Source organism: Typopeltis vanoorti, chromosome 6, assembly GCF_054136105.1.
Source record: "Typopeltis vanoorti isolate ZY-2024b chromosome 6, IOZ_Tvanoo_1.0, whole genome shotgun sequence".
Taxonomy (NCBI): Eukaryota; Metazoa; Arthropoda; class Arachnida; order Uropygi; family Thelyphonidae; genus Typopeltis; species Typopeltis vanoorti.
This window is the reverse complement of record NC_143554.1, coordinates 59545665-59569151: the sequence shown is the minus strand read 5'-3', so window position 1 is coordinate 59569151 and position 23487 is coordinate 59545665. Positions and strand designations below refer to the sequence as shown.

The following is a 23487-nucleotide window of genomic DNA, read 5'->3' as shown; positions in this document are numbered from 1 at the left end:
AAATTTATAGAGAGTCTAATCTAGATAGAACATATTGTCTGTGGATAGTTTACCCTTGTCAAATTTGTACTTTAACATAATATTCTGAAAAGTTCTCGGCCTAACAATGAAAAAAAAAAAGAATTTATAATTTCAAAATTATTTTTATTTTTCAAGATAATCTCCCTTAAGACTAATAGATTTATTCCAGCAATGCTCCAGCACCATTATTCCGTCCCTGTAGTGGTTCTCAGTAAGATCTGTACTCTCTACAGCTTCAATCACCTCTTGATTCGAAGAAAAATGCTGACTAGCGAGGAAGAGTTTTAGTTTTGGGAAGAGATGGAAGTCAGAGGGTGCCAAATCTGGGGAATAGGGTGGATGTTTCAACAATTCATAGTGCCTTAATCCCTTAATTTTCCCATTACCAAAACACTTTTGTGGGCAGGTGCATTGTTCTAATGAAAAATGATTTTTTTCTTCTGCAAACTGGGTCTTTTCTCACGAATTTTTTCGTCTTGTCTCATTAAAAGAAGATCAAAATAATATTCCCAGGTTATTGTTTTACCCTTTTCAAGATAATTAATAAACAAAATGCCTTTAGCATCCCAAAACACCGATGCCATGAGCTTTCCTGCTGATGGAACCAACTTCTTTGTCTTCTTTGGCACTGAACAACCGGCTTCAGTCCACTGTTTTGACTGCTGTTTGGATTCTGGTGGGTAATGGTGAATCCAAGTCTCATCCATAGTAATAAATCGACATACAAAATTAGTTTTATTCTTGTTAAAGCACTCTAAGCATGTTCAGAGATTTTCATGTGAGTGCGTTTTTGATCTGCTGTGAACAAGTGCGGCACCCATCTTGTGCAAAGCTTTTATCATATGCAATTCTTGATTCCAAATATATCCTGCACATTCTTTTGAAATGCCTATAGTCTCAGAAATTTCACGCACTTTGACTCGTTCATCTTCCAATATCTTATTGTGCACTTGATCAATGATTTCTGGTGGTGTTACACTTTTTGGAAGTCCTTCACGGATCTTTTTGGATCATCTTCAAGGCTGGTACGGCCATGTTTAAAATTGTTGAAAACGAAGGAGAAGAGTGCCCATACACTTTTATGAATTTTGAATGAATTTCTTTTGGTGTTAAACCCTTTTACAAAGAATTTTATAACTGCATGATATTCAATTTTATCCATTTCAAGGGATACAGGCAACACTTTTGCTTCAGACAGCTGTATAAAACAAACTACTTGATAGAATTACTTGCAATTTCACATGGATGCTTATGACAGATGTACCAACTTGGAAAAAAATCTTGCTGATAGTGTTGCCATCTATGGTCGAGGCCGAGAACTTTTCAGACCACCCTCGTATATTTTGTCAGAGTTCTCTGTGCAGTGTTTGAATAATTGTGGCCACCATAATTCAGTTTGCTGATATGTTTATCGCCCAACCTGTCACCATTTAAGGACTACATTTTACAAGATTTTGTATTATTCAGTTCTTGCAGCATTTTTACTTCTCAGCAGTTAAATTTAGCAGGTGAGGGATTGGGAAGTGCACATTTTCTTGAAATGCGGAAAACGGGAAGAGCTCGACAATGCCTATCGAGAGAGAGAAAGATGAATAGTGTTGTCGAGACTGAGGAAGATGAGTATCATGTGAACAGTGAGTATAGTAGGTTTGGAAGAGGGTGTTGAGTGGAAGGATGAATGCCGAGCAAAAGTAGGTTGCTTGGAGAGGGAGAGAGAGAGAGAGAGATGAAATGTATGAGGAATGAGTTAAGAAGCATGCAAGAAGAGATTAGGAAACTGCAAAGAATGAATGTGAAGCAAAGAGTATGAGTTATGAGAGTGACACAAGGGGAAAGAATGGGAGAACCAGAGGAATAGAGGTAATGAGAGAAAGGCAAAATGGTGCAGGAGCTAAGGGATAGAGATATGTCAGGAAGGCATGTAAGCAAAAGGGTAAGGAGAGAAAATCTCTGAGAAGAGAGAGGACAGAAAGTGAGTGAGGGATGCAGGAGAACAAGCAAGGAACAGAGTGGTAAGACGTGTAATGTATGGAGATTTCATGATCTGCAGAGTGCAAAATAGAATGTCATAGAAGTGTTTGCCTGGAGGAACAGTATGACCATGGCAATTAAGTGAAGTGAAAGAGCAGATGAAATGATTGTGATGGTGAGTATGAATGACTTGAGAGGCAGTGTGAATTAGGCGGTGAGAGATCTGAGGGTAATGCTTGAGGTTGTACAAAAGAAGAGAGAGAGAGAGGAAAGATGGTGTGTTACCCAGATATGATAATGCTGAACTGAGGATGAGAAGAATATCAGTAATGAATAGCATGATAGGCAGAATATGCTGAGAGGCTTGGATTATGAAGCATTCAAGAAATTGGATGTCTGGAGTGCATTTGAGGAGAGAAGAGAACTGTATGCACGAGATAGCCTGCATTTAAATGAGAAGGGATACAGGCATCTGGAGAGAATGTTGTTATCCAGACAAGTGAGAGTATTGCTGTAGGAAAACCAGAGCTATCAGGGTGGATGGTAGCAGGAGTGGTCTCTTGTGAGAATAGTCACTTGAGAGAAGGGGAAACACATGATATAATGGAGAATTCATTATATCATGTGTTTCCCCTTCTCTCAAGTAATGAATGTAATGTAATGTAATGCAGGAAGTAATGATAGGTATTGATACTGACAGTGTGTTGTTGCTTCTATATACAAATGCCAGGAGTATCCAGAATAATGAGATGAAGTGTGGTGCTGATAGCCTCAGCCTGTCCAGACATTACTGAGATTAGTGAGACATGGTTGACAGAAGATGATATATTGACAAGAATAGAAGTTGCAGAGTATAGCATTTTTTGGCAGGATGGGAAAGGCAAATCTGATGGTGGAATATTGCTTATGATAAGTGAGTTATGTTCTCTGGAGTGGAGGATTTGGAGAGCAATGGCACTAATGGTTTTGGGAGTATATAGTATGAGGATATTTAGTGGAGTGTTGCTGTAGTAAGCAAGGGAGCTTAGAAGGTGAAGACAGAGAGATATTTAAGCAGTTGAACTTGGCAAGTGTGAAAATCCTGATTGTTATGAAAGATTTTAACTAGAGCAGTATAAATTTGGAAGAGAAAACTGCATGTAGTAGTAAGGGAATGAAACTTTTGGAATTCTTGAGGGACAAATGCTTTCTACAGCATGTAGTAGAAGGAACACAATGTTCAAGAATTTTGCATTTCATCATTGCATTGGAGGATATGATTATAACTGAGTTGGCATCCCTGTGCCAATTGGAGAGAGTGACCATGTAGTCTTAGCTTGGGAGGATGAAAAGATATGAAAAAGTATCTAGGAGAAAGGAACTTATATGGAATTATAATGCAGATGATTATAATAATCTTAGAAATCAGGAGCAGTTCCATGGATTGGGAATTGGAAGGGTGAGATATCAACTGTATATGGGCACTAGTGAAGAAATATTTATTAGCAGCAATGGCAAGTTGAATATCTCGAGTGAAAAAGAGAACACAATTTGGTGTAAAGTGGGTGACAAATGATATCAGACAAAAACTGCAGTGAAGAAAAAGGTTATGAGGTTATGAAAAAGGTATAAGGGAGGGATGGAGACTGGTGTATGAAGAACACAAGACTCAGGCCAGGAGAGTGACTAGTAATGGTAAGGAATTAACAATGCATATAAAGTATATTAATTAAAGGTAACTTTAATAAATAACTTCTATATTTCGGCAAAGTCACGTTGCCATCTTCAGGAACATAAAGATATGGTATGTGCATGCAGGTGCTAACAAAAGCAAATGAGGAAGAAAGCAAGAAACTAATACTGTTCCTAAAGTCCTAATGGTGCGCTCTGGTGGGCTAATTTGGTTGAGTTGGCAGTTGGGCTGAAGTTCTCAAAATGTAAGTCTCCCAAATTTGGGGTAGTTTCATACACCCAAATTTGTTGAGGTTGGGCACGTTTTTAGAGCTGCTGAAGATTCCTTGAATAATCTTTCGTATTTAAACTTGCTGCGGTGTATTATTTTTGTTTTCTTCCAACGAATTCTATGGTGGGTATCTAAGGCATGGTCTGCCAGCCCAGAGCGGCTGTACTAGTGAAACCGGATGTAGTCTTTGTGTTCTGAAATCCTGATATTTGTTGTTCTGCCTGTTTGGCCAAAGTAGGACAATTTGCAGCTGCAAGGGACCTGGTATACATTAGGTAGGTCTAGGGGAAGTGGTTGGTCTTTGGTAGAGCGGATAAGAGAAGCCAACTTTTTATTCTGTAACAAGAAGTAAGGTCATATTTTCTGAGGATATTGGTTATTTCTCAGAGGTGCCCTGGATGTAGGGGATGGTGATAGATTTGGTGTAATCTTTATTGTGGAGGGGAGGTTGTGGTTTACTGGTTTGAGTATTTTTTGGATTTTTTTGGGGTTATAGCCATTGGCTAAGAAAGTGTTGTGGATGTGGTTTAGTTCAGTAGTTAGGGCCTTGTCATCTGAGCAGATTAATTTTGCCCTGTTATATAGTGTTTTTATAACCCCATATTGTTGTGAGGGGGGGGGGGATTGCTGGTGAATGTATCGGCCAGTATGGGTGGGTTTTCTGTAAACAGAGAAAACCAAAGATCCATTAAGCTGGCGGGTGATTAAAGTGTCTAGGAAGGGGAGGGTGTTGTTTTTTTCTTTTTCTAAGGTGAACTGGACTCTGGGGTGTTGGTTGTTTAAGTGTGTTAGGAAGGAGTGGAGCGAGTCTGAGCCATGTGGCCAAATAGCGTACACATCATCCACGTAACGAAGCCAAATAGTGGGTTTTTTGTGGGGCAGAGTTTAAGGCTTTCTCTTCAAAGGTCTCCATAAAGAAATTGGCCAAGGGTGGGGAAAGTGGTGAACCCATGGCTGTCCCCTCTATCTGTTTGTAGAACTTTCCTTGCCAAACGAAATCGCCTGAGTTCATTGTGAACTGAAATAGGGCTGAGATATAGGGAGGAAACATGGCTTGGATGAGCTCTAGGGTTTCTTTGAGTGGGACATTAGTGAATAGGGAGGAGATGTCAAAACTGACCATTATGTCAGTGTGTTGGAGTGAGAGGTTTTCTACACTGACTTTAAAGTGGGCTGAGTTTTTTTATGTGTGATGGTGTGTTGCCAGTATAGTGTGTGAGCGTTTTGGCTAAATGTTTGGCTAATTTATATGTGGGGGAATCAATGCCATCCACTATGGGACGTAATGGCACATTTTGTTTATGTATTTTTGGGAGTCCATATAATCGGGGGGGGGGTCTAGAGTTATAAGGTTTTAGTTTGTTAGTGACTTCCACAGGCCATGAAGTGACTTTCTTAAGGAGTCTGTGGAGAGTTCTAATCTGAGAGCTGGTAGGATTATATTCAATAGGGAGGTAAGTAGTACGGTCTAGTACTACAGCATTAAGCTTACCTTTGTAGTCCTTTTGATTTAGCACCACAGTGGCGTTTCCCTTATCTGCTTTGGTGATTACTATTTTTTTGTTATTCTTCATTTCTTGTAGGGCTGCATATTCGTCTTTGGAGGTTTGGCTTTAGTGAGAACACCGACTACATCCAGTCTGACGTTGTTGGCAATATGGTTAGGCAGGTTGCAAATCCCACGTTCTATTTGGATCATGATTTCTTCGGCAGGTATTCTTTTAGGAGCTAGGGCGAAATTGTGACCACGTGCAAGTGCGGTGAGTGCCTCAGGCTTTAAAACTACAGATGAGAGGTTGACTACTTACTGTATTGAGTGTCGGCTGTGGTAAGGAAGTAGAATTCTTTGTCAGGTTTTCGTATTTTTTCAAGTGCCGACTTTGTATTTTTTCGAACTCTTTTTTTGCTGATATGCATGAGATGTCATAAAGTATCGTCCAAAGATCATGGCCGACTGTATTCGAAAGCTCTTCCTCTAGCGCCTGTACTGTTTTGTTTACGTCGGCAAGGAGAACATTGGTTGCAGTAATTTGTTCTCTTAACAGGGCGAAGCTAGTGTGATTATAGATGCTCAGAGCTTTCTGTGAAGTAAAACGGTGCCTCAATTTAACACAATTAGGGATTACCTTGTTATTCCAGCAGCATTTTAGGAACGTCAGATGATTTAGTTGTCTGGATATCTTCAACCTCATTTTGCCGTATTGACGGGCCTTTCGTGCGATGGAATCTCCATGGATGATGAAAATTCTAGTAGCAAGGCTTATACATTGGTCATACATAACTGGTAATTAGTTTACGGAATTAACAACGCATATAAAGTATATTAATTAAAGGTAACTTTAATAAATAACTTCTATATTTCGGCAATGTCACGTTGCCATTTTCAGGAACATAAAGATATGGTATGTGCACGCAGGCACTAACAAAAGCAAATGAGGAAGAAAGCAAGAAACTAATATTGTTCCTAAAGTCCTAATGGTGCCCTCTGGTGGGCTAATTTGGTTGAGTTGGCAGTTGGGCTGAAGTTCTCAAAATGTAAGTCTCCCAAATTTGGGGTAGTTTCATGCACCCAAATTTGTTGAGGTTGGGCACGTTTTTTAGAGCTGCTGAAGATTCTTTGAATAATCTTTCGTATTTAAACTTGCTGCGGTGTATTATTTTTGTTTTCTTCCAACGAATCCTATGGTGGGTATCTAAGGCATGGTCTGCCAGCCCAGAGCGGCTGTACTGGTGAAAATTGTCCTACTTTGGCCAAACAGGCAGAACAACAAATATCAGGATTTCAGAACACAAAGACTACATCCGGTTTCACCAGTACAGCCACTCTGGGCTGGCAGACCATGCCTTAGATACCCACCATAGAATTCGTTGGAGGAAAACAAAAATAATACACCACAGCAAGTTTAAATATGAAAGATTATTCAAGGAATCTTCAGCAGCTCTAAAAAACGTGCCCAACCTCAACAAATTTGGGTGTATGAAACTACCCCAAATTTGGGAGACTTACATTTTGAGAACTTCAGCCCAACTGCCAACTCAACCAAATTAGCCCACCAGAGGGCACCATTAGGACTTTAGGAACAATATTAGTTTCTTGCTTTCTTCCTCATTTGCTTTTGTTAGTGCCTGCGTGCACATACCATATCTTTATGTTCCTGAAGATGGCAACATGATGTTGCCGAAATATAGAAGTTATTTATTAAAGTTACCTTTAATTAATATACTTTATATGCGTTGTTAATTCCGTAAACTAATTACCAGTTATGTATGACCAACGTATAAGCTTTGCTACTAGAATGGTAAGGAAGGCAAAACTTGAATTTGAGAAGAGATTCGTCCTGAGACCGAAAGAAAATTGAAAGGAATTCTTTTATTATGTGAGAGCTGCGTTGACTTGGCTTTTCATTGAGAGTCTGGGAAAGGTGCCCAAGAAGTGGAAGGAGAATAAGATAGTGCCATTGCTAAGGGTGGTAGTAAAATGGAAGTGTCAAACGATTAGTTTGTATTTATTTGGTAGTTGTTAAGATTTTGGAGAAAGTAGTGAGAAATTACATACAGCATTGGACAAATTAAAGTAATGTTATCTGTAAGAGTCAATATGGATTTGTTAAGGAGTACTCGTGTTGTAATAATCCAATTGCCTTTTAATATAAAGTAACAAGAGCAGATGATGAGAGAAAGGCATATACTGCCTTTTTTTGTTTTTACAAAGACACTTGACAAGGTTTGCTTTGCTACTAGCTCTTAAGCACATAAGCTGATATTTAAGTTACAGCACATAGATTTAGATGTCAGGTTATTGAATTAGATTGGGACTGGCTGTCTGATAAATATCAGACAATTGGTTATGAGGGGAATGGTATTGAGGATGCAGAAGGTTGCAAGTGTGGTTCCATAGGGTTCAGTGCTATGACCTTTATTGTTTAACTCTTATGTCAGTGGATTGTACCTTCTGGAGGATTTGAATAAGCGGGACAGATGGGAAATGAATGGGAATATCAGTTTAATTCAATTAAATGGATTGAGTTTGGTGGGATGCATTGATGGGAGACTGCATACTCTTGAAGAAACTGTATTAGAGGAAGTAGGGGACCTTGTGGTGATGATTGATAGAAACTTGAAGTTCAGGGATCATATTGCAAAGGTAGTGAATATAATCCAAAGGATTGCTGAAATACTGCAAAAGAAGCTGACCAGCAAAGCTTGAAGAGTTATAATTCTATTGTATAAAGCCCTGATCAGATTACATCTGGACTATTGTACTCATATTTTATTACCATGATTTGAAAAGGATAAATTAACCTTGGAAAGAGTCCAGAGGAGATAGCAAATATGATAGCAAGACTGTGCAATGCTAATTTTAAGGATAGACTGAGGGAATGTGGGTTGCAAACTTTGGTAGATAGGAGAGGTGGTATGATTAAGATCCTTAATCTTTGAGAGGTAGTTACAGGGTTGACACTGGGGAGTCTTTCATATGGTAGAAGGAAGGGACCAAGGGCCATCCCTGGAAGCTACAAATGGGGGGTTGTGAGTAAGAGGGTGAGGAGTAGTTTCTTTGCTTGGAGTGCAGTTGAACCATGGAATGCACTGCCTGATAGAGTGGCAAGAATACAAACAATCGATGAGTTTAAGGGGTGGTATGATAATTTTTGTGTTGTCTAAGATGATTCCTCCCAAATCTCAATGAGTCTTGTGGTCCATGGAGGTCCTGAATAATTTTTTCCAGGCAACTCGTTGCAAAGGTGGAGCAAGCTAACATCACTCCTATCTCAGTATCACCCATAATGCAAAACATATCTCCTTGCAAGATATGTCTAATGTTATGCATTAAGGGAAGAGCCACTACCAAGTGGAGATACCAGGTAGAAGCATTAGCAAGGTCATCTCTACCTATAGGAGTTGCCAAAGCCACCTTTTTAATAAATTACTCTGGATTTAGAGAAAGATGTTGAAAGTTTATTTTTCACTTAGTTAGACTATAATAAATTTAGTTTAATCCTTTATCCAAGTGTGAGCAAACAAAGTTTGCGCCTGAAAGTATTTTCAGGACCCGCAAGGAGATGTGTTTTGCATTATGGGAGATACTGAGATAGAAGTGATGTTTGCTTGCTCCACCTTTGCAACAAGTTACCCGGTGTTGTACTACCTTACCCCAGTCCTGAAGATACTTTCAGGCGCAAACTTTGTTTGCTCACACTTGGATAAAGGATTAAACTAAATTTATTATAGTCTAACCAAGTGAAAAATAAACTTTCAACATCTTTCTCTAAATCCAGAGTAATTTATTAAAAAGGTGGCACACCGTTTGGCAACTCCTATAGGTAGTGATGACCTTGCTAATGCTTCTGCCTGGTATCTCCACTTGGGCCTGGTTCCCATTGAAGAGATCTCAATAAAGGTTGAAACTAGTCTGGGTAGTGGCCCTTCCCTTAATGCATAACATTAGACATATCCACAAGGAGATGTGTTTTGCATTATGGAAATACTGAGATAGAAGTGATGTTTGCTTGCTCCACCTTTGCAATGAGTCACCTGGTGTTGTACCACCTTACCCCAGTCCTGAAGATACTTTCAGGCACAAACTTTGTTTGCTCACACTTGGATAAAGGATTAAACTAAATTTATTATAGTCTAACCAAGTGAAAAATAAACTTTCAACATCAATAATAATAATTGGAAAGAAAATCTAAGCTGTTTCTGGTAACTTTGAGGTAACAATTAGGCTAAATAAATTGAAATTAAACTAAGTTTTAACTAAAGGATATTAATTTACGTAACTGTGTAAAATTTTTTTAAGATAAAGATGGTAAAACTTGACACAAGACTTGATCAGAGCCAAGATGGTCTACAATTAAGTGATGAGCACAAGTTACTGACAACTGAGAGCAGGAAATGCATTCAACCAAGTGCAAAACAAAACCACTGATGACAAAATAAACACCCAAAAGATGAATTATGCAAATTTCTGGATTTGAAAGAACTCGGAATAAAGCAAATAAATAAAAACATGTTATGTACACAGTAAGCCAGCAAGATACATGAAAGGTGCTGGCCATTTAGTTAAAATGTCATCAGATGTGGAAATTAGCATCCAATGTAGGCATTGGATGCTATAGTTTCTGTGATTTGTGAAGTTTTTGTAGGTATTATCTGCTCTGCTAACTGTGTTGATATACCTTCCACAGTTCACATTTTAATGTTCTGTAAATGCATAGAAATAGTAGATATTAAAAATCTCATATTATTTCAAAGCTGAATGTTTATAGAAACTCTGACAATTTCATAAATTTGACCAGATAACTTATGAGAATACAATCCTTGGCATCGGAGTTGCCTTAGCTTGCACTGCTTAAGAGCATATCAAGATACCATGCTGGAACTTGTGTTACAGTCCTGAACAACACCTTATTTCACAGTAGGCAATGGACCTTCCAACAGGGCTCAGTCCCTGTACACAAAGTGAGGGCCACACAACAGTGGTTGTAGGCAAATGTGCTCAACCACATATCAACATCTGATTGGCCATCTAGAAGTCCCGATCTAAATCTATTTGGATTTCAAATTATGGCTGGAGCTTGAGAGAGCAACCTTCAAGAAACGACATCCCAGCACTACCAGCCTGAAGGTGGATTTGGAGTAAGCAGTGACAGCATTTCCATTGGATGTTGTGCATGTCGCCATCAGTATGTAGCCTCACAGACTTTGGGTGTGCATAAAGGTAAAAGGGGACATTTCGAACAGTGAGTGCTGCTATATGCACATTATGTATGTGGTTTGTATGTGCTGAAAGCTGCAAATGATTTAAAGGTTTATGTGCTGTTCAAGTTGTAACTGTATTTATGGCTAAACTAGGTATATAGTAACTTTCAACTTTACCTCAGTTACCTCAATATCCCATAATGCAAGAACATTATGGGAAGCACCATCTATCCATTTTGAACTTTATAAAGGTGTAAAAATGTGATAGTCCTAGAGTAGTATGGAATGTAAGACCTGAAAGATTAGAATAAAAAAAAATAGTAGTAGTAAAAAGGCCTAATCTCCTTTATATTATCATGTAGCCAAGAGCTATCCATTTCTGCTTTTTTCACCTATGTAGCTAAAGTTTCCTTTATCCAATGTCACAGATTGGATCACTGATATTAAAGTACCTCCATTTGATGGCAGTTACTAGAAAGTAACTATATGCATTTCTCCAAGCAAGATTCCTCCTTTTAGGGTATCCTTGGAACTTCAACAAGTTATTAAACATCTGTCATTGTTAGATCCTTAAGAAAATTTTTAACCTCTTCCATCATGAAGAGGTTAAAAATTTTCTTATACCAGATTCTGCTGTTGTTAATGGAAAGAATATTGGTGGTAGAATGATGTAGCAGTCTTAGAGCTGAGTGTTTTCCTGAATACCATAGCATTCAAGAACACTCAGCCCTCGGGCCTTGTAATCATTTATTCCAAATAGTGGGAGATGGAAACTCAGGTAATACTGGAGATGGTCTACATATATGATGGTCTGGAATATTTTATTGATTTTTGAGGCTGTATTGCTTAAATAGCAAAATGTTAACACTGGAAGCTCTAGGCCCTCCATGCTTCTTTTGATAGTTATAGAAATTCATTTGGAACTTTCTGGTATCAGCTGGATCAAAGAAAAAAATGCACAGGTTTACTATATAATTGTTTTTCTTTAGCTTTTATGATATTTGTAATATTTATCATGTACAGATGAGCAAGGTAGATTATGCTTTTAAGAACTATGGCTTCAGAAGTGGTCATATTTTCCAGTAATCTAAGGTTTCATTGTTAAATTGAAAAACATGAGATCTTATCATTGGGAACCAGATCCAGGAAGATACCAGATACCATGTTTGAATTAATGCAGCAGTCATGTATTTTCCATATACAAGTACTCTGAATCAAGAATAGTGCAGAAAGTGTTTTTCACATGGTAATAAAGTGATTCATATTTGACAAGAAATTATCTTATTTTTTAATCCTTTATCCCACCACCCCATCCTCAAAATAATGGTGAGGGAAATTCTTAATGGATACTCATATATTATTGACATTTATTGAGTGTCCAGCCATAATATCATAGATAGTTCTATTTTTCAACAGTATTATTATTTAGTATCAACAGTATGACTATTTGACAAGAAATTATATTCTTGTTTAATCCTTTATCCAAGTGTAAATAAAGAAGTTTATGTTTGAGGTATCTTAATGACGTGGCTGCTTGTACATGGAGGCTTGCTACATGGTAAACTTCATTAAAAATTATTCACTATTGTAAATTATGGGACAACTACTGTGTTAGAATAATAACTTTAATTTAATATAAACTAAGGTAATTACTCAACATTTTCACTTTCATATTACAATCATCATCATCATCATCTAGCACAGACATACATATACAGAGAAACAAGCTATATTACAATATATATAGTATGCCAAAGTATCACTAATTTGTTCAACCATTCACACCACTAGCCATAACCTCTAGTGAAAAAAACACATCATTGCTAGAGGCTTGTTATTTATATGTTTGGTAATCATTAGAAGTAAATTAAAATTAAAAAAAAATACGGCAGTACTGCTAGCAAAATCAGTATCTGAAATAGGATCTTAAATTATTTAAATTATCCATAACTGAAATTATTGTCTTGTGGTTTGAATGTGCACCCTTCATATTCTTGATATTTTTAAGACATCATTATTGTTGAGATTAAAGGATCGATTTGAATTTTTCATGCTTTTTTAAATTTTCACTCATACCAAGTTTTGGTATGATATATGGAATAAGTACTTTTCCAAGGAAGGAGATCCTTAGAGGAGTTAAATCATTGCAAAATTAAAGAATTTATTTAAGGCTGGCATTAATATTGTGCCTGTGTAGTATTCTGTTTGCTTTCTTTGATATTATTACGTGACACCTCCAGGGAGTCCAAAGACTCATCGAGGGAGGACACCTACTCTACATCTCTCTGTCTCCATCACTCACTCCACCAACAGCATCTACCGCTTGCCACCACTTCTAGACAATCACAAACACCCATGCCCACAGCGGGATCTGAACCTGCAGCCTTTTGGTTGGAGAACAATACGCTAACCTCTCAGCCAACCTGGCTGGCAATTATTATTATTATACGAGCACCTCCATGGAGTCTGAAGACTCATCACGGGAAATCCAATCTATCCACACAATCTATCGTACTTTTCCTTGAATCCAGTAACAGACAAAGCACTCACAACTGACTCTAGCAACCCATCCCACTCACCACACCTTTATTCACCTTCCAGAGATGATCCCTTGTTCTGTTTCTTCTAGCCAAGTGCTGAAACATCTCCCCTGCATCTATCCTATAAAACTCTTTAAGCAACTTAAATGTTTCTATTATATTCCATCTTTTTCTCCTATCAACTAACTCCTGCAATCCACACACCCTCAATCTGTCCTCATAAAGAACATTCCACAAGCCACTCACCATCTTGGTCACTCGCCTCTGAATCCTCTCCACCACTTTCTCATCCCCAAGAAACTCGGGGGACGGGGACCAGATGAGCACGGTAATTCAGATGTGGGCGTAACAAGGCCTTATAAAGAGGAATAACAACTTCTTTATCTCTAATTGTTAATGTGTTCAATAGCCAAGTAATCTTATAGGCTACCTTAGCAATAGGTCCTCTATACTTTAACTCTCTCTCTCTATACTCCCCCCCCCTTCCCCAATCTCTAGCTTCATCTATTTCCTGGAGTACAGAGCCATCAAAATCAATGTGAGATACATGGCTTGTAATCTATTTATCCCAAAATGCATAACTTTTCATTTCTCCACATTAAACCAACACCCATCATCTTTTTCCCATGCTAACATCCTATTTAAATCATCCTGCAAGCTGTCCACATAGTCTTGATTAAGTATTGACCTAATTTTGCATCATCTGCAAACAACTGAAAATTTCCTTTCAGGTTATTTCCTATATCATTTATGTACAAATTAAACAGCAATGGTCCCAGCACTGAAGCTTGCCACATACCATTAGTTACCTGATTTCACCTCAGTTCTGCCACTTCATATACCATTTTTTTATATCTGTCCAGCAGCCATCCACTTAGCCAGTGTCATATCCATCCCCATTTGTTCTAATTTGCATAATAGATTTCCATGTGGTATTTTGTTGAATGCCTTTGAAAATCCAGCAAAATCATTGTGTAGCCATTTCCTTTATCAAACTCAGATGTTTCTATTATAAAAATTTAGTAAATTACTATCCTTTTAATGTTTAAAGTTGAAGAACAACATAGATGCAACTCATTTAACTCTTCCATTATTTCACTCCTTCAAGGACTCTGGATTCCTTCCCTGTCAGCCTACTCTAGGATGCACCGAATGTAGTGCACTTTACTTTGACATGTATAGATGAAATGGGGTGCAAATTCCAGTCTGGAAAAAGGAACAGAAACAACATATGAAATGTAATAATTATATAAATTTGGGGCTTTCTGATCAGAAATCAGTTAATTGTAATGATGTGCTCTTTCCATCATACCAAAACTTGGTATAAACACAAATTTGAAGAAATTATGTTCCAGGACTCATGCAATAATTTCAGTTGATTAAGCTTTTATTTCAGATAAAAGCCATACTGTTTTTTTTTTTTTTTGCTTTAACTGATATCAATCTCAACCCATATGAATAACAGGACTCTAGCTTTGATGTAGTAATGTAGTTTTTTGTCCAGAGGTCTGGCTAGTAAATGTTAATGATTTTGTTGACCAAGCAACATTAGAACTGGTTAGCATCATTAAATCCCATAAAAACAAAATGCTCCTTATTAAAATATCAGTAATGGCAATTATCTTAGCATTAGTAAAATGACTAATTCTAACCCTGTAGTACATGAACGAGATGCTTTTTATTTTGCAGCATACTACTAGTGCAGTTAAGCATCTGGTTAAAGGCAGTTTAATAACTTAGAGAATAAGTTAAATATTTTGTTATATAACTTATAATTTATTATATAAATTATATAATAATATAATGTAATAACTTATATAATTTGTTGACAAGAGAATAGTGCAATAGTTTGGACACATATGTAGAAGGAAAGGCAACTGCCTCTAAAAAAATAACTAGGGTAAACCATGGGGAAAAGAAAAGAAAAAGAGGAAAACCAATATCAAGAATCACTGTACTTAAACTAGAACAAGCAATAAGAGAAGTACAGGAGAGAAAGAAATGGCGAAGAGTTATCAGGAAGTTCACGAGTCCTCAGACATGAGGAGATCCGAGAGAGAGAATTTAATAAAAAGTAACAATAATTTTTTACTTTTGTGATAAAACAGTGTCATGTCACAAAATGATAATTTGGTGTTATGTTCCAATTTCAGGTATATACACACAGTAAGTATACACAGTCCATTTTTCTTGTTAAATATGCTCTTGCAATATTAATTTTGTTTTCTTCACGAAATGCAGATTCTGCTTAATCGAGTTTAATTTTGGTTTGGTTTATAGGGTTGGTTTATGACAGCTTAATGTTGAAACATCAGTGTATCTGTGGAGATAATTCTTATCATCCAGAACACGGTGGTAGACTACAAAGTATTTGGGCAAGACTGCAAGAAACTGGACTGGTCGCACGATGTGAGGTAAAAAAAAAAATTGTTTTCATTATTAGATTCATGCTGTTTAGCTTTTAGATAATTTACATATGGATAATGTTTTATGTAATATCTTTTTTGCACTGTTATCTTTGACCATATATGAACTGATCTTGTGTGTAACGAACATCAAAAGCATATCAATCCTTTCCTTCATGCTTACACGATGATCAGAATACATCATGAAAATTATGGAAACAGCTACCGTGTTAGAGTAAAAACTTTAGTTTAATATACAAACAAAATAAATGAATAAACACTCAACATTTAGAACTTCACATTAAGGTCATCATCTGGAGTATATATATATATATATATATATACAAAGAAACAAGCTGCACTATAATCTACATGCCATGCTAAAGTTACTGACCAACTGTTACAACTATTGACCTAACCTCTGGTGGGGAAAAAAAAACTTTATTACATCAAAACTATTATTATCTGTTAGGTTACAAAATTAAATTAAGCTGGAGAGCAACATGTTTACAAAAAATTAATGAATGATAAATAAAAAAAAAATTACTTATATAAGTATACATATAAATTTCAACTAACTGGTATGGATAGTGGCCAATAAAAGCTGAAAAATTGCTCAGAGTCCTAAAGTCAGGGTTTGCTGGAAACTAAATGGGCTGAATGTGTGCCATCCACATTCTTAGGAGTTTTATGCTGCCATCATTGTTAAGATTAGGAAGGTTAATCAAAATTTCACAGCTTCTTTAAATTTCCATTCATGCCAGGTTTTTGTTTGATGCGAGCAAGTACTTTTCCAATCAATTTGGTGTAGGGTGTTAAGAGCATGATCTGAGCGGCTGGCTTCACCAAAATTGTTAAATTTAACGTCTCTTTTTAACGGATTGGGATTATACGTCCAGTTTCCCCAATATAAGGTAAGTTACAGGTGCAATAGATGCAATCAACTCCATGATGTGCCAATTGGGGGGGGGGGGGGTGAGAGAATCTTTAGAGGAGTTGAATATATTTCTTAATTTTAAAGATGGTTAAAAGTGGCATTAAGATTATAATGGCATGTTATCTTAATGCTACTTTAAAAAAAAAAAAAGATTTTAAGATAGTTTTCATCAAGATAACAAATGGCATGAGTTAAATGTGCTATTAGGTTAAACATTTGGTAGATATGAATGAAAGAGCATGAAAGAATAAAATAAAAAGTGGAGAAAAAGAGGTGACAGATGACTCGAGGGTGGCAATGTATGAAGATTCCATTATTTAAAGGTGTGGTGAATGAAAGGATACACAAGGTCTGTTTTCTGTGGGGGAGGAGGAAATGTCAGGGTAATTGATACTTTGGATATGAGAAGTAATGGATCAAGTGAGATATTGGCAGTTGTGGTGGACAAGTGATTTGGCTGTACAGAAGGAGAATTGAAGATTGATATTTAGAGATTATTGAGGAGAGAGAGAAAGATAACAGCATGGTAGGCAGAGCTGTCACTGTTGCCAAAGGATGCCAATGATGAGTTGAGATGGTAAGCAAGAATCACAAATGGTATATTGGCAGAGCTGTGTGAGGAGAAAGGGATGCAGTTTTAAGTGTGAGATACATTCTAGGGAAAGGTGGATTTGTGCAAAGGGTTGCATTTAAATATAACTGATGTGAGTTAACTGGAGGGACTTCTAGAAGGAAGTGTGAACAAGAGATCAGAAGTAAGTGGTGATATGAAAGATCAGAGGAGTGGAACCCTTGGGCTTGAAATGCTTGTGAATAGAGAGAATTAGAGTGTTTGTGAGAGAAAGAGATGAAAGGTAAGAGAACAGGAATAAAAGGAAAACAATCAGAGTTTGGGAGGAGAAGGAGACAAAGTATAAGCAGAGAGATGATGGAAATAGTAGTGAATGTATATGGAGATGGTCAATATAAGAATAATATTAATTCTTTCTTTTAGAGAAACTTGTGCCATAGTTATACGAATTATTTACATGAAAACTAAAGGTAATATTTATTTGATTAGAAGGCCATATATATGGCCTTTTAATCAAATAATTCAATATAGGTAATATCGAATTTTATTTATATATATATAATTCAATATAGGAATGAGATCACCTGGGATGTAATTTTGGGGGGGGGGGGGTTGAGTCTGAGGAGATATATTGGGTAAGTAGTTATAAAGGTGCATTGGCTGTTTGTTTATGAATGTCAGCAGCATAAGAAAGAATGAAGATGAAATTGTTTCACTGATTAAGTTTATTATAATTATTATCATGAGTCCTCGATGGAGTCGAAAGAATCATTGTGGGATGACCCCCCCACACACAGCTCAGCATATCATGCCCTATAATATGCATTCACTGTCTAGGTACTCGTTACACTCTCGGGCAAAGCATTGTAATGGCATACCACTCTCCATGCAAAAAATACCTACTCCTCACTCATGCTCTCCTTATACAGCTTCTAGGGATGGCCTATTATTATTATTATTATTATTACTACCACCAGAGACCTTCAGGGAGTCAGGGACTCATTGAGAGGCCATATATCACCAACTGTCATACTTTTTTTGAATTCATTCACATTACCTGCACTCATTAGTGGAATGGACTGCATTACCTGCAAAGGTAGTCCATTCCACTAATGTCCACTCTGTGAGGAAAAATCTAGCTCTCACCCCATTCTTGATTTCATTCATTCTCACCTTCCATGGATTCCCTCTCACTGCTACATTCACTACTGTGCCCTCTCCCCACCCTCCATAAAATTAAGTTTATTATAATGAACTTAATATGACCTTTCAGATGTTGGTATTGTAGGTCTCTATCATATCATCCCCTCTTTCTCCTGTTTGATAGTGTCTAAAGTCCACAAATTCTCAGCATGAGGATATTTATCCTCATAATTGCATTCTATAGTTCCAACATCATTTTTAATCTCCTTTGCACCCTCTCCGCTGTATCTGAATCACCACTGAAACGAAATCTGTGTAGAGTAGCCCAGTGAGGTCATATCCAAGCCTTGTAAATAGGTGACATGACTTGTTTATCCTCATATGGCAATGTTCATCTCAGCATTGCATTTATTCTCTGAATTGTGTTTTCAATCTTGGAGTTGAAGTTCAAGGCCCTATATGTCCCTTGAACTCAACTTCTTATCTACTAAAACTCCAAGATCCCTAGATCTGTTTCTTCGAGCATAATCACCCCAATATAATATGCCATGGACATCTCATTACACCAAAGTGCATAACTTTACATTTACTAATATTGAACTGATAGCCATTTTCACATGCTCACAATTCCAACCCATTCAAATTATTCTGCACAAGTTGCATGTCAGTCACATTTCTGATTACCCTGCTTATCTTTGCATTATTGGTAGAATTGTGATAGAAAATATTCAAAATGCATACAATCAGGACTGCATATCAATACTTGAGATAGAAAAAGCCATATATAGGTGTCCTCCCGCGATGAGTCTTCGGACTCCTTGGAGGTGTCACAAACAATAATAATAATAAATAATAATAATAAAAGTTTTACAGTGGCTGCACTGCATAATTCAGAAGACTTAGTCAGTGGTCATATTTCGATGACTGGAGTAGAGCTCTCCTATCTGTCAAAAAGGAAATAAACTGAATGTGAGAATTACAGAGTAACTTCCCTACTGAGTGTTCCAGATAGGTTTTATGAAAGCAAGCTTGAGAAGAAGCTAAGAAAAATTGTGGAAGCTAAACTTGGAGAAAAACAAGCTGGATTCCGGCCAAATACAGGTTGTCAGGATCAGATTTTCACTTTAAGACAGAGAGTTGAGAATTCATAAGAATATAGCAAACTGAATCTTATGACTCTATGGAGATTAACAAATAATAAAGATCTATATTTAAGTTTTGTAGATCTTCTAAAAGTCATATGATAAGATACCAAGAAAACCTGTTCAAAATGCTACAATTATATAGTGTAAATGAACATTATATTGAGCAATATATAGTGTGTATGTGATTTCTTAATCAGCAGTTGGGATTGAAGAAGGCACAGGAAGATGGTGTATATTATTTTGAGACAAGGGTGTATATTATTTTGACTGTTATCATCATCTGTATGGATCACATTATGCAGGAAAGTGACATTACTTAATATCAAAATTGGAGATATTCAACTTAGCTCAATACTTTATGAAATTATGCTGTACTCTTAAAGAAATCTAGTATCCTTGTTTATGATTATGTGGTTGAGTGTATTTTTTTTTTAAAATATATGTTTATCCCATGTCTTTCTTAATCTTTCCTCTTTTGCCTTTATGGTGTTGAGATATTTTCATTCTTATAACCACAACTGTACTCGAGGATAAGGTGGTTAGCCCTATGCCTCCCTGGTATATCCTATGTCTGTAGATGCATGTGTTCGTGGGACCGGTTTGAGTGTTGTGGGGTATAAAAAAAAAAAAAAAAAAAACCCTACTTCTGTATGAGACTGGCTAACTCACCTTTCATCAAAAGAGACTAGATGAAGGTTCCTCGCATCACTGATGGGAATCGAACCCAGGTCTTTCTGACCAAAGGGCTTTGTGTATACTGACTAAGCTACGGAGGATCCATTTATCCCATGTACGATACATAGCACTACTGAGAACAAGAACAATAGCAGCCAATAGGTTATTGTTCGGAGAGTTTGACGAGGATTTTGTAAGATGTAGCGTGTGCGCTGTATATTTGTTGATGAGAGAAAATGGATTGTGGCATAAGAGAGAGTTTGTTATAGGTGTTTCATGAGACAGAACTACAAGATTTGTCAGAGGCAGTTAAAGTAATAGAAGTTCATGCTGAAAGTGATGAAATTGAGAGTAGTAGAGAATGAAGTTACAGGAGTAACTGATAGTGAAAGGAATGTGAAAGAGAGTATAAATGGGGTGGTTGTTGAAAGTAGTTGTATGATATGGTAGCATATGCAAAAGTGAGGCCAATGAAATGTAAGATAGTGAGGGAAAAAATGCAACTGACATGGTAGAGAGAGAGAGAGAGTGAAAAGCAGTAAGAAAGTAATTTATAAGAAAGTATTTTAAATATAAAATCAGTGTTTGTAAAGTTGAGGCAAGAGATGAAGCGATTGCAGAGTGAAGTGAGGTAATTAAAGCACTGGATATGAGGAGTAAAAGAGTTGGTAGTGGTAGTAGGCATGAATTATCTGGTTGGTAACAAGGAGAATAAGGATGGATATTAGGAAGTTGATAAGGACAGTAAAAGATAAGTGTAGTAGGAAAAGTAATCAGTGCATTGCCCAGGTATAACAGTGATAAGTTGAGATGGTGAGTGAAGATTATGAATGGGATGCTAGCAGAGTTGTGTGAGGAAAAAGAAATTCATTTTGTGAATGTGTGGAATGATGAATTTGAGGAATGGATGAATCTCTGTAAAAGAGACTACATTTCAATGGATTTTTGAATCAGCTGGAGAAACTGTTGTTGCAAGAGAGTGTAATGACCAAAGTGAATGGAAGACCCAAGGAAGTAGAAGTGACATAGAAGCACAGGAAAGTAGGCAAGGAGAGCTTGCAAATGAAGAGATGAGTAGCAAAAGTGAAGAGAATGAGAAGGAACACAGACAAACAGGGAAATGGGGGGGAGGGCAGATCAGGAGAGACACTTTGTGAGAAGAGTGGATGATGGATGCTGCAGCTGATGTGTAAGTGTACAAGACAGGACTAAGATGACCAGGGATGTGAGAGAAACAAACAGGCCTGAAGAGAGGTGTAAGATTAGTGATGATGGAGAAGAGTGACCAGGATAAATCATGCCAGAAATTTTCAAAATAATGAAAATGAAATCATAGCATTAATAGAGTATATTTGTCCAAATATTGTTGGAATAAGTGAGATATGGTAAGATGAGGTTGACATTCTGGCAAGAATAGAGATGGATGAATGTGATGTTTTTTGAGAAAATGGACAGGGCACAGAGGGAGAAGGAGATGAAAGGAGCAAATAGTGGTAGTGGTTTTGAAGCAGTATGTGTGAGATGGAGATGAACAGAACAAAATACACCCTCTGTCCAAAAAGAAACCGAACTTTTGATAGAAAATAAAATGCAGCCAATTATAATTATTCAAATAATTTATTTCAATCAATATACTCCCCTGCTTCGATCCAGTGTTTGGCACGGTCAATTAATTCGTTAAATGAGTTTATTATATCAGTTTTTGGGATACTGTTGAGGGTCACGGTTACTGCTGCTTGAACATTTTCAATGATATTTTATCACTTTCCTTTCATCGGCAAATGAAGTCGGGGGAAGAGAAAGAAGTCATAGGTGTTAAATCAGGTGAATACAGCGAGTGATGCAACACACAAATTTGGTTTTTTGCTCAAAAACTGTCTCACAATGTTCGAACGATGAGATGGTGCATTATCATGCTAAAGTGAATCAGCTGAATGAATCACGATATTAATGCCATACACGAATTCTCACTATCAATCGCTTCAAAACGTTGAGATAAAACTCACCGTTGACTGTTTGGCCAGGCAGAACGAATTCTTTATGGATATTGCCCTTGGAATCATAGAAACAAATCAGCATAGTCTTTACTTTTGACTACTTCAAGCGAGTTTTTTTCAGATGCCCCTCTTCTGGTGGTCTCCACTCAGCACTCTGGCGCTTTGTTTTGGGCTCATACTCAAAACACCACGTTTCATCACCAGTAACGATCGTTTCAAGGAAGTTTGAGTCGTTATGAGCAGTTTTAATGAGGTCCTTGCAGTGTTCAATTCGATAAATTTTTTGACAAATCGCAAATTCAATTTACGAAGGCTCAAACTCTCGGTCAAAATGTTGTGCACAGTTGATTTTGGAATCCCAAATTCATCTTCAGTCAATCTCACAGATGATTTCGGGTTTTCCTTGATGAAATCGCGCACTTTTTGTATGTTAACTTAGCTCAGTCCAGTTTTTGGATGACCCAGCTTTTCGTCGTCCTCAAGCTTCTCACAACCACTTTGAAATTGCTTAAACCACTCGTAAACTTGAGTACAGGATAAGCATTCATCACTGTATGCTTTGAAGCATTTGATGCGTTTCGGTAAAACTTTTACCAAGTTTAACACAAAAGTCAATCGCAGCTCTCTGTTTGAAACTCATTTTACGACCGTTTGTCAAAACACACTGTCATTCTTGGCACTATAACTCGGTTTCTAATGAAAGAAATGTGATAAACAGTTGACACAACACTAATGAAGGTTGCCGCTTTCAACAACAAAAAGATACAACAAGTGGCACCACTAGTTTCGTCTATTTTCGAAAAGTTCAGTTTCTTTTTGGACAGAAGGTGTATCTAGTTTGATGTTGCTATAAACCTGATAATGTCAGAGAAAGTGAGAAAGAAATGTATAGGCAAATTGGTTTAGCTAATAAGAAAAGGGTGATCATTGTGGACAATTTTAATTATAGTAATATAGTTTGTAATGAAGAGACAGTATCTGGGCACAAAGAAAATGAATTTCTTGATCAACTAGCTTAGGCATTGCATAATAGAGGGTATATGGGGATCAAGTGTCTTGAATTTGATTATCATCAGAGGATGTTGTTGTAAATGAAGTTTCAAATCTCTCTCCAGGTCACGAATGTGACCATGAAGTGATTACTTAGGTGGTGGCCAGCCATATGAGAACTTCTTCTGGTAATTATGAAAGCTCAAGAGACAACTTGTGTCTCTATCATGTAAAGAGGAATTTGATCAAAAGGTGATCCTGCTTCTTGGGTTCTGTTCAGGAGCTGTCTAGCAGAGGCAAAGTTTGAATTCATTCTTACGGTCAGGAGATCAAACAAGGTAGGAGTGAAATGGATGAATGAAGAGGTGAAGCATGTGATTTGGAAGAAGAAGAAGATGGCATTATGGAGGAGTACAAGATGGAGTAACGGTCAAGTTGCACGAAGAGT

General features: G+C 37.1%; 1 protein-coding gene across 13 annotated transcripts in view; it reads left to right on the top strand.

The window, feature by feature from the left end:
• The window catches only part of LOC150105480 (histone deacetylase 5-like), a 430130-nt gene that overhangs the window by 300054 nt on the left and 106589 nt on the right, over positions 1-23487 (top strand). For all 13 annotated transcript variants that reach the window (XM_090394187.1, XM_090394195.1, XM_090394193.1 and 10 more), the window contains one exon: positions 15457-15590. In XM_090394187.1, coding sequence (XP_090250313.1) covers positions 15457-15590 — 134 coding nt within the window. The remainder of the gene's footprint in view (positions 1-15456; positions 15591-23487) is intronic.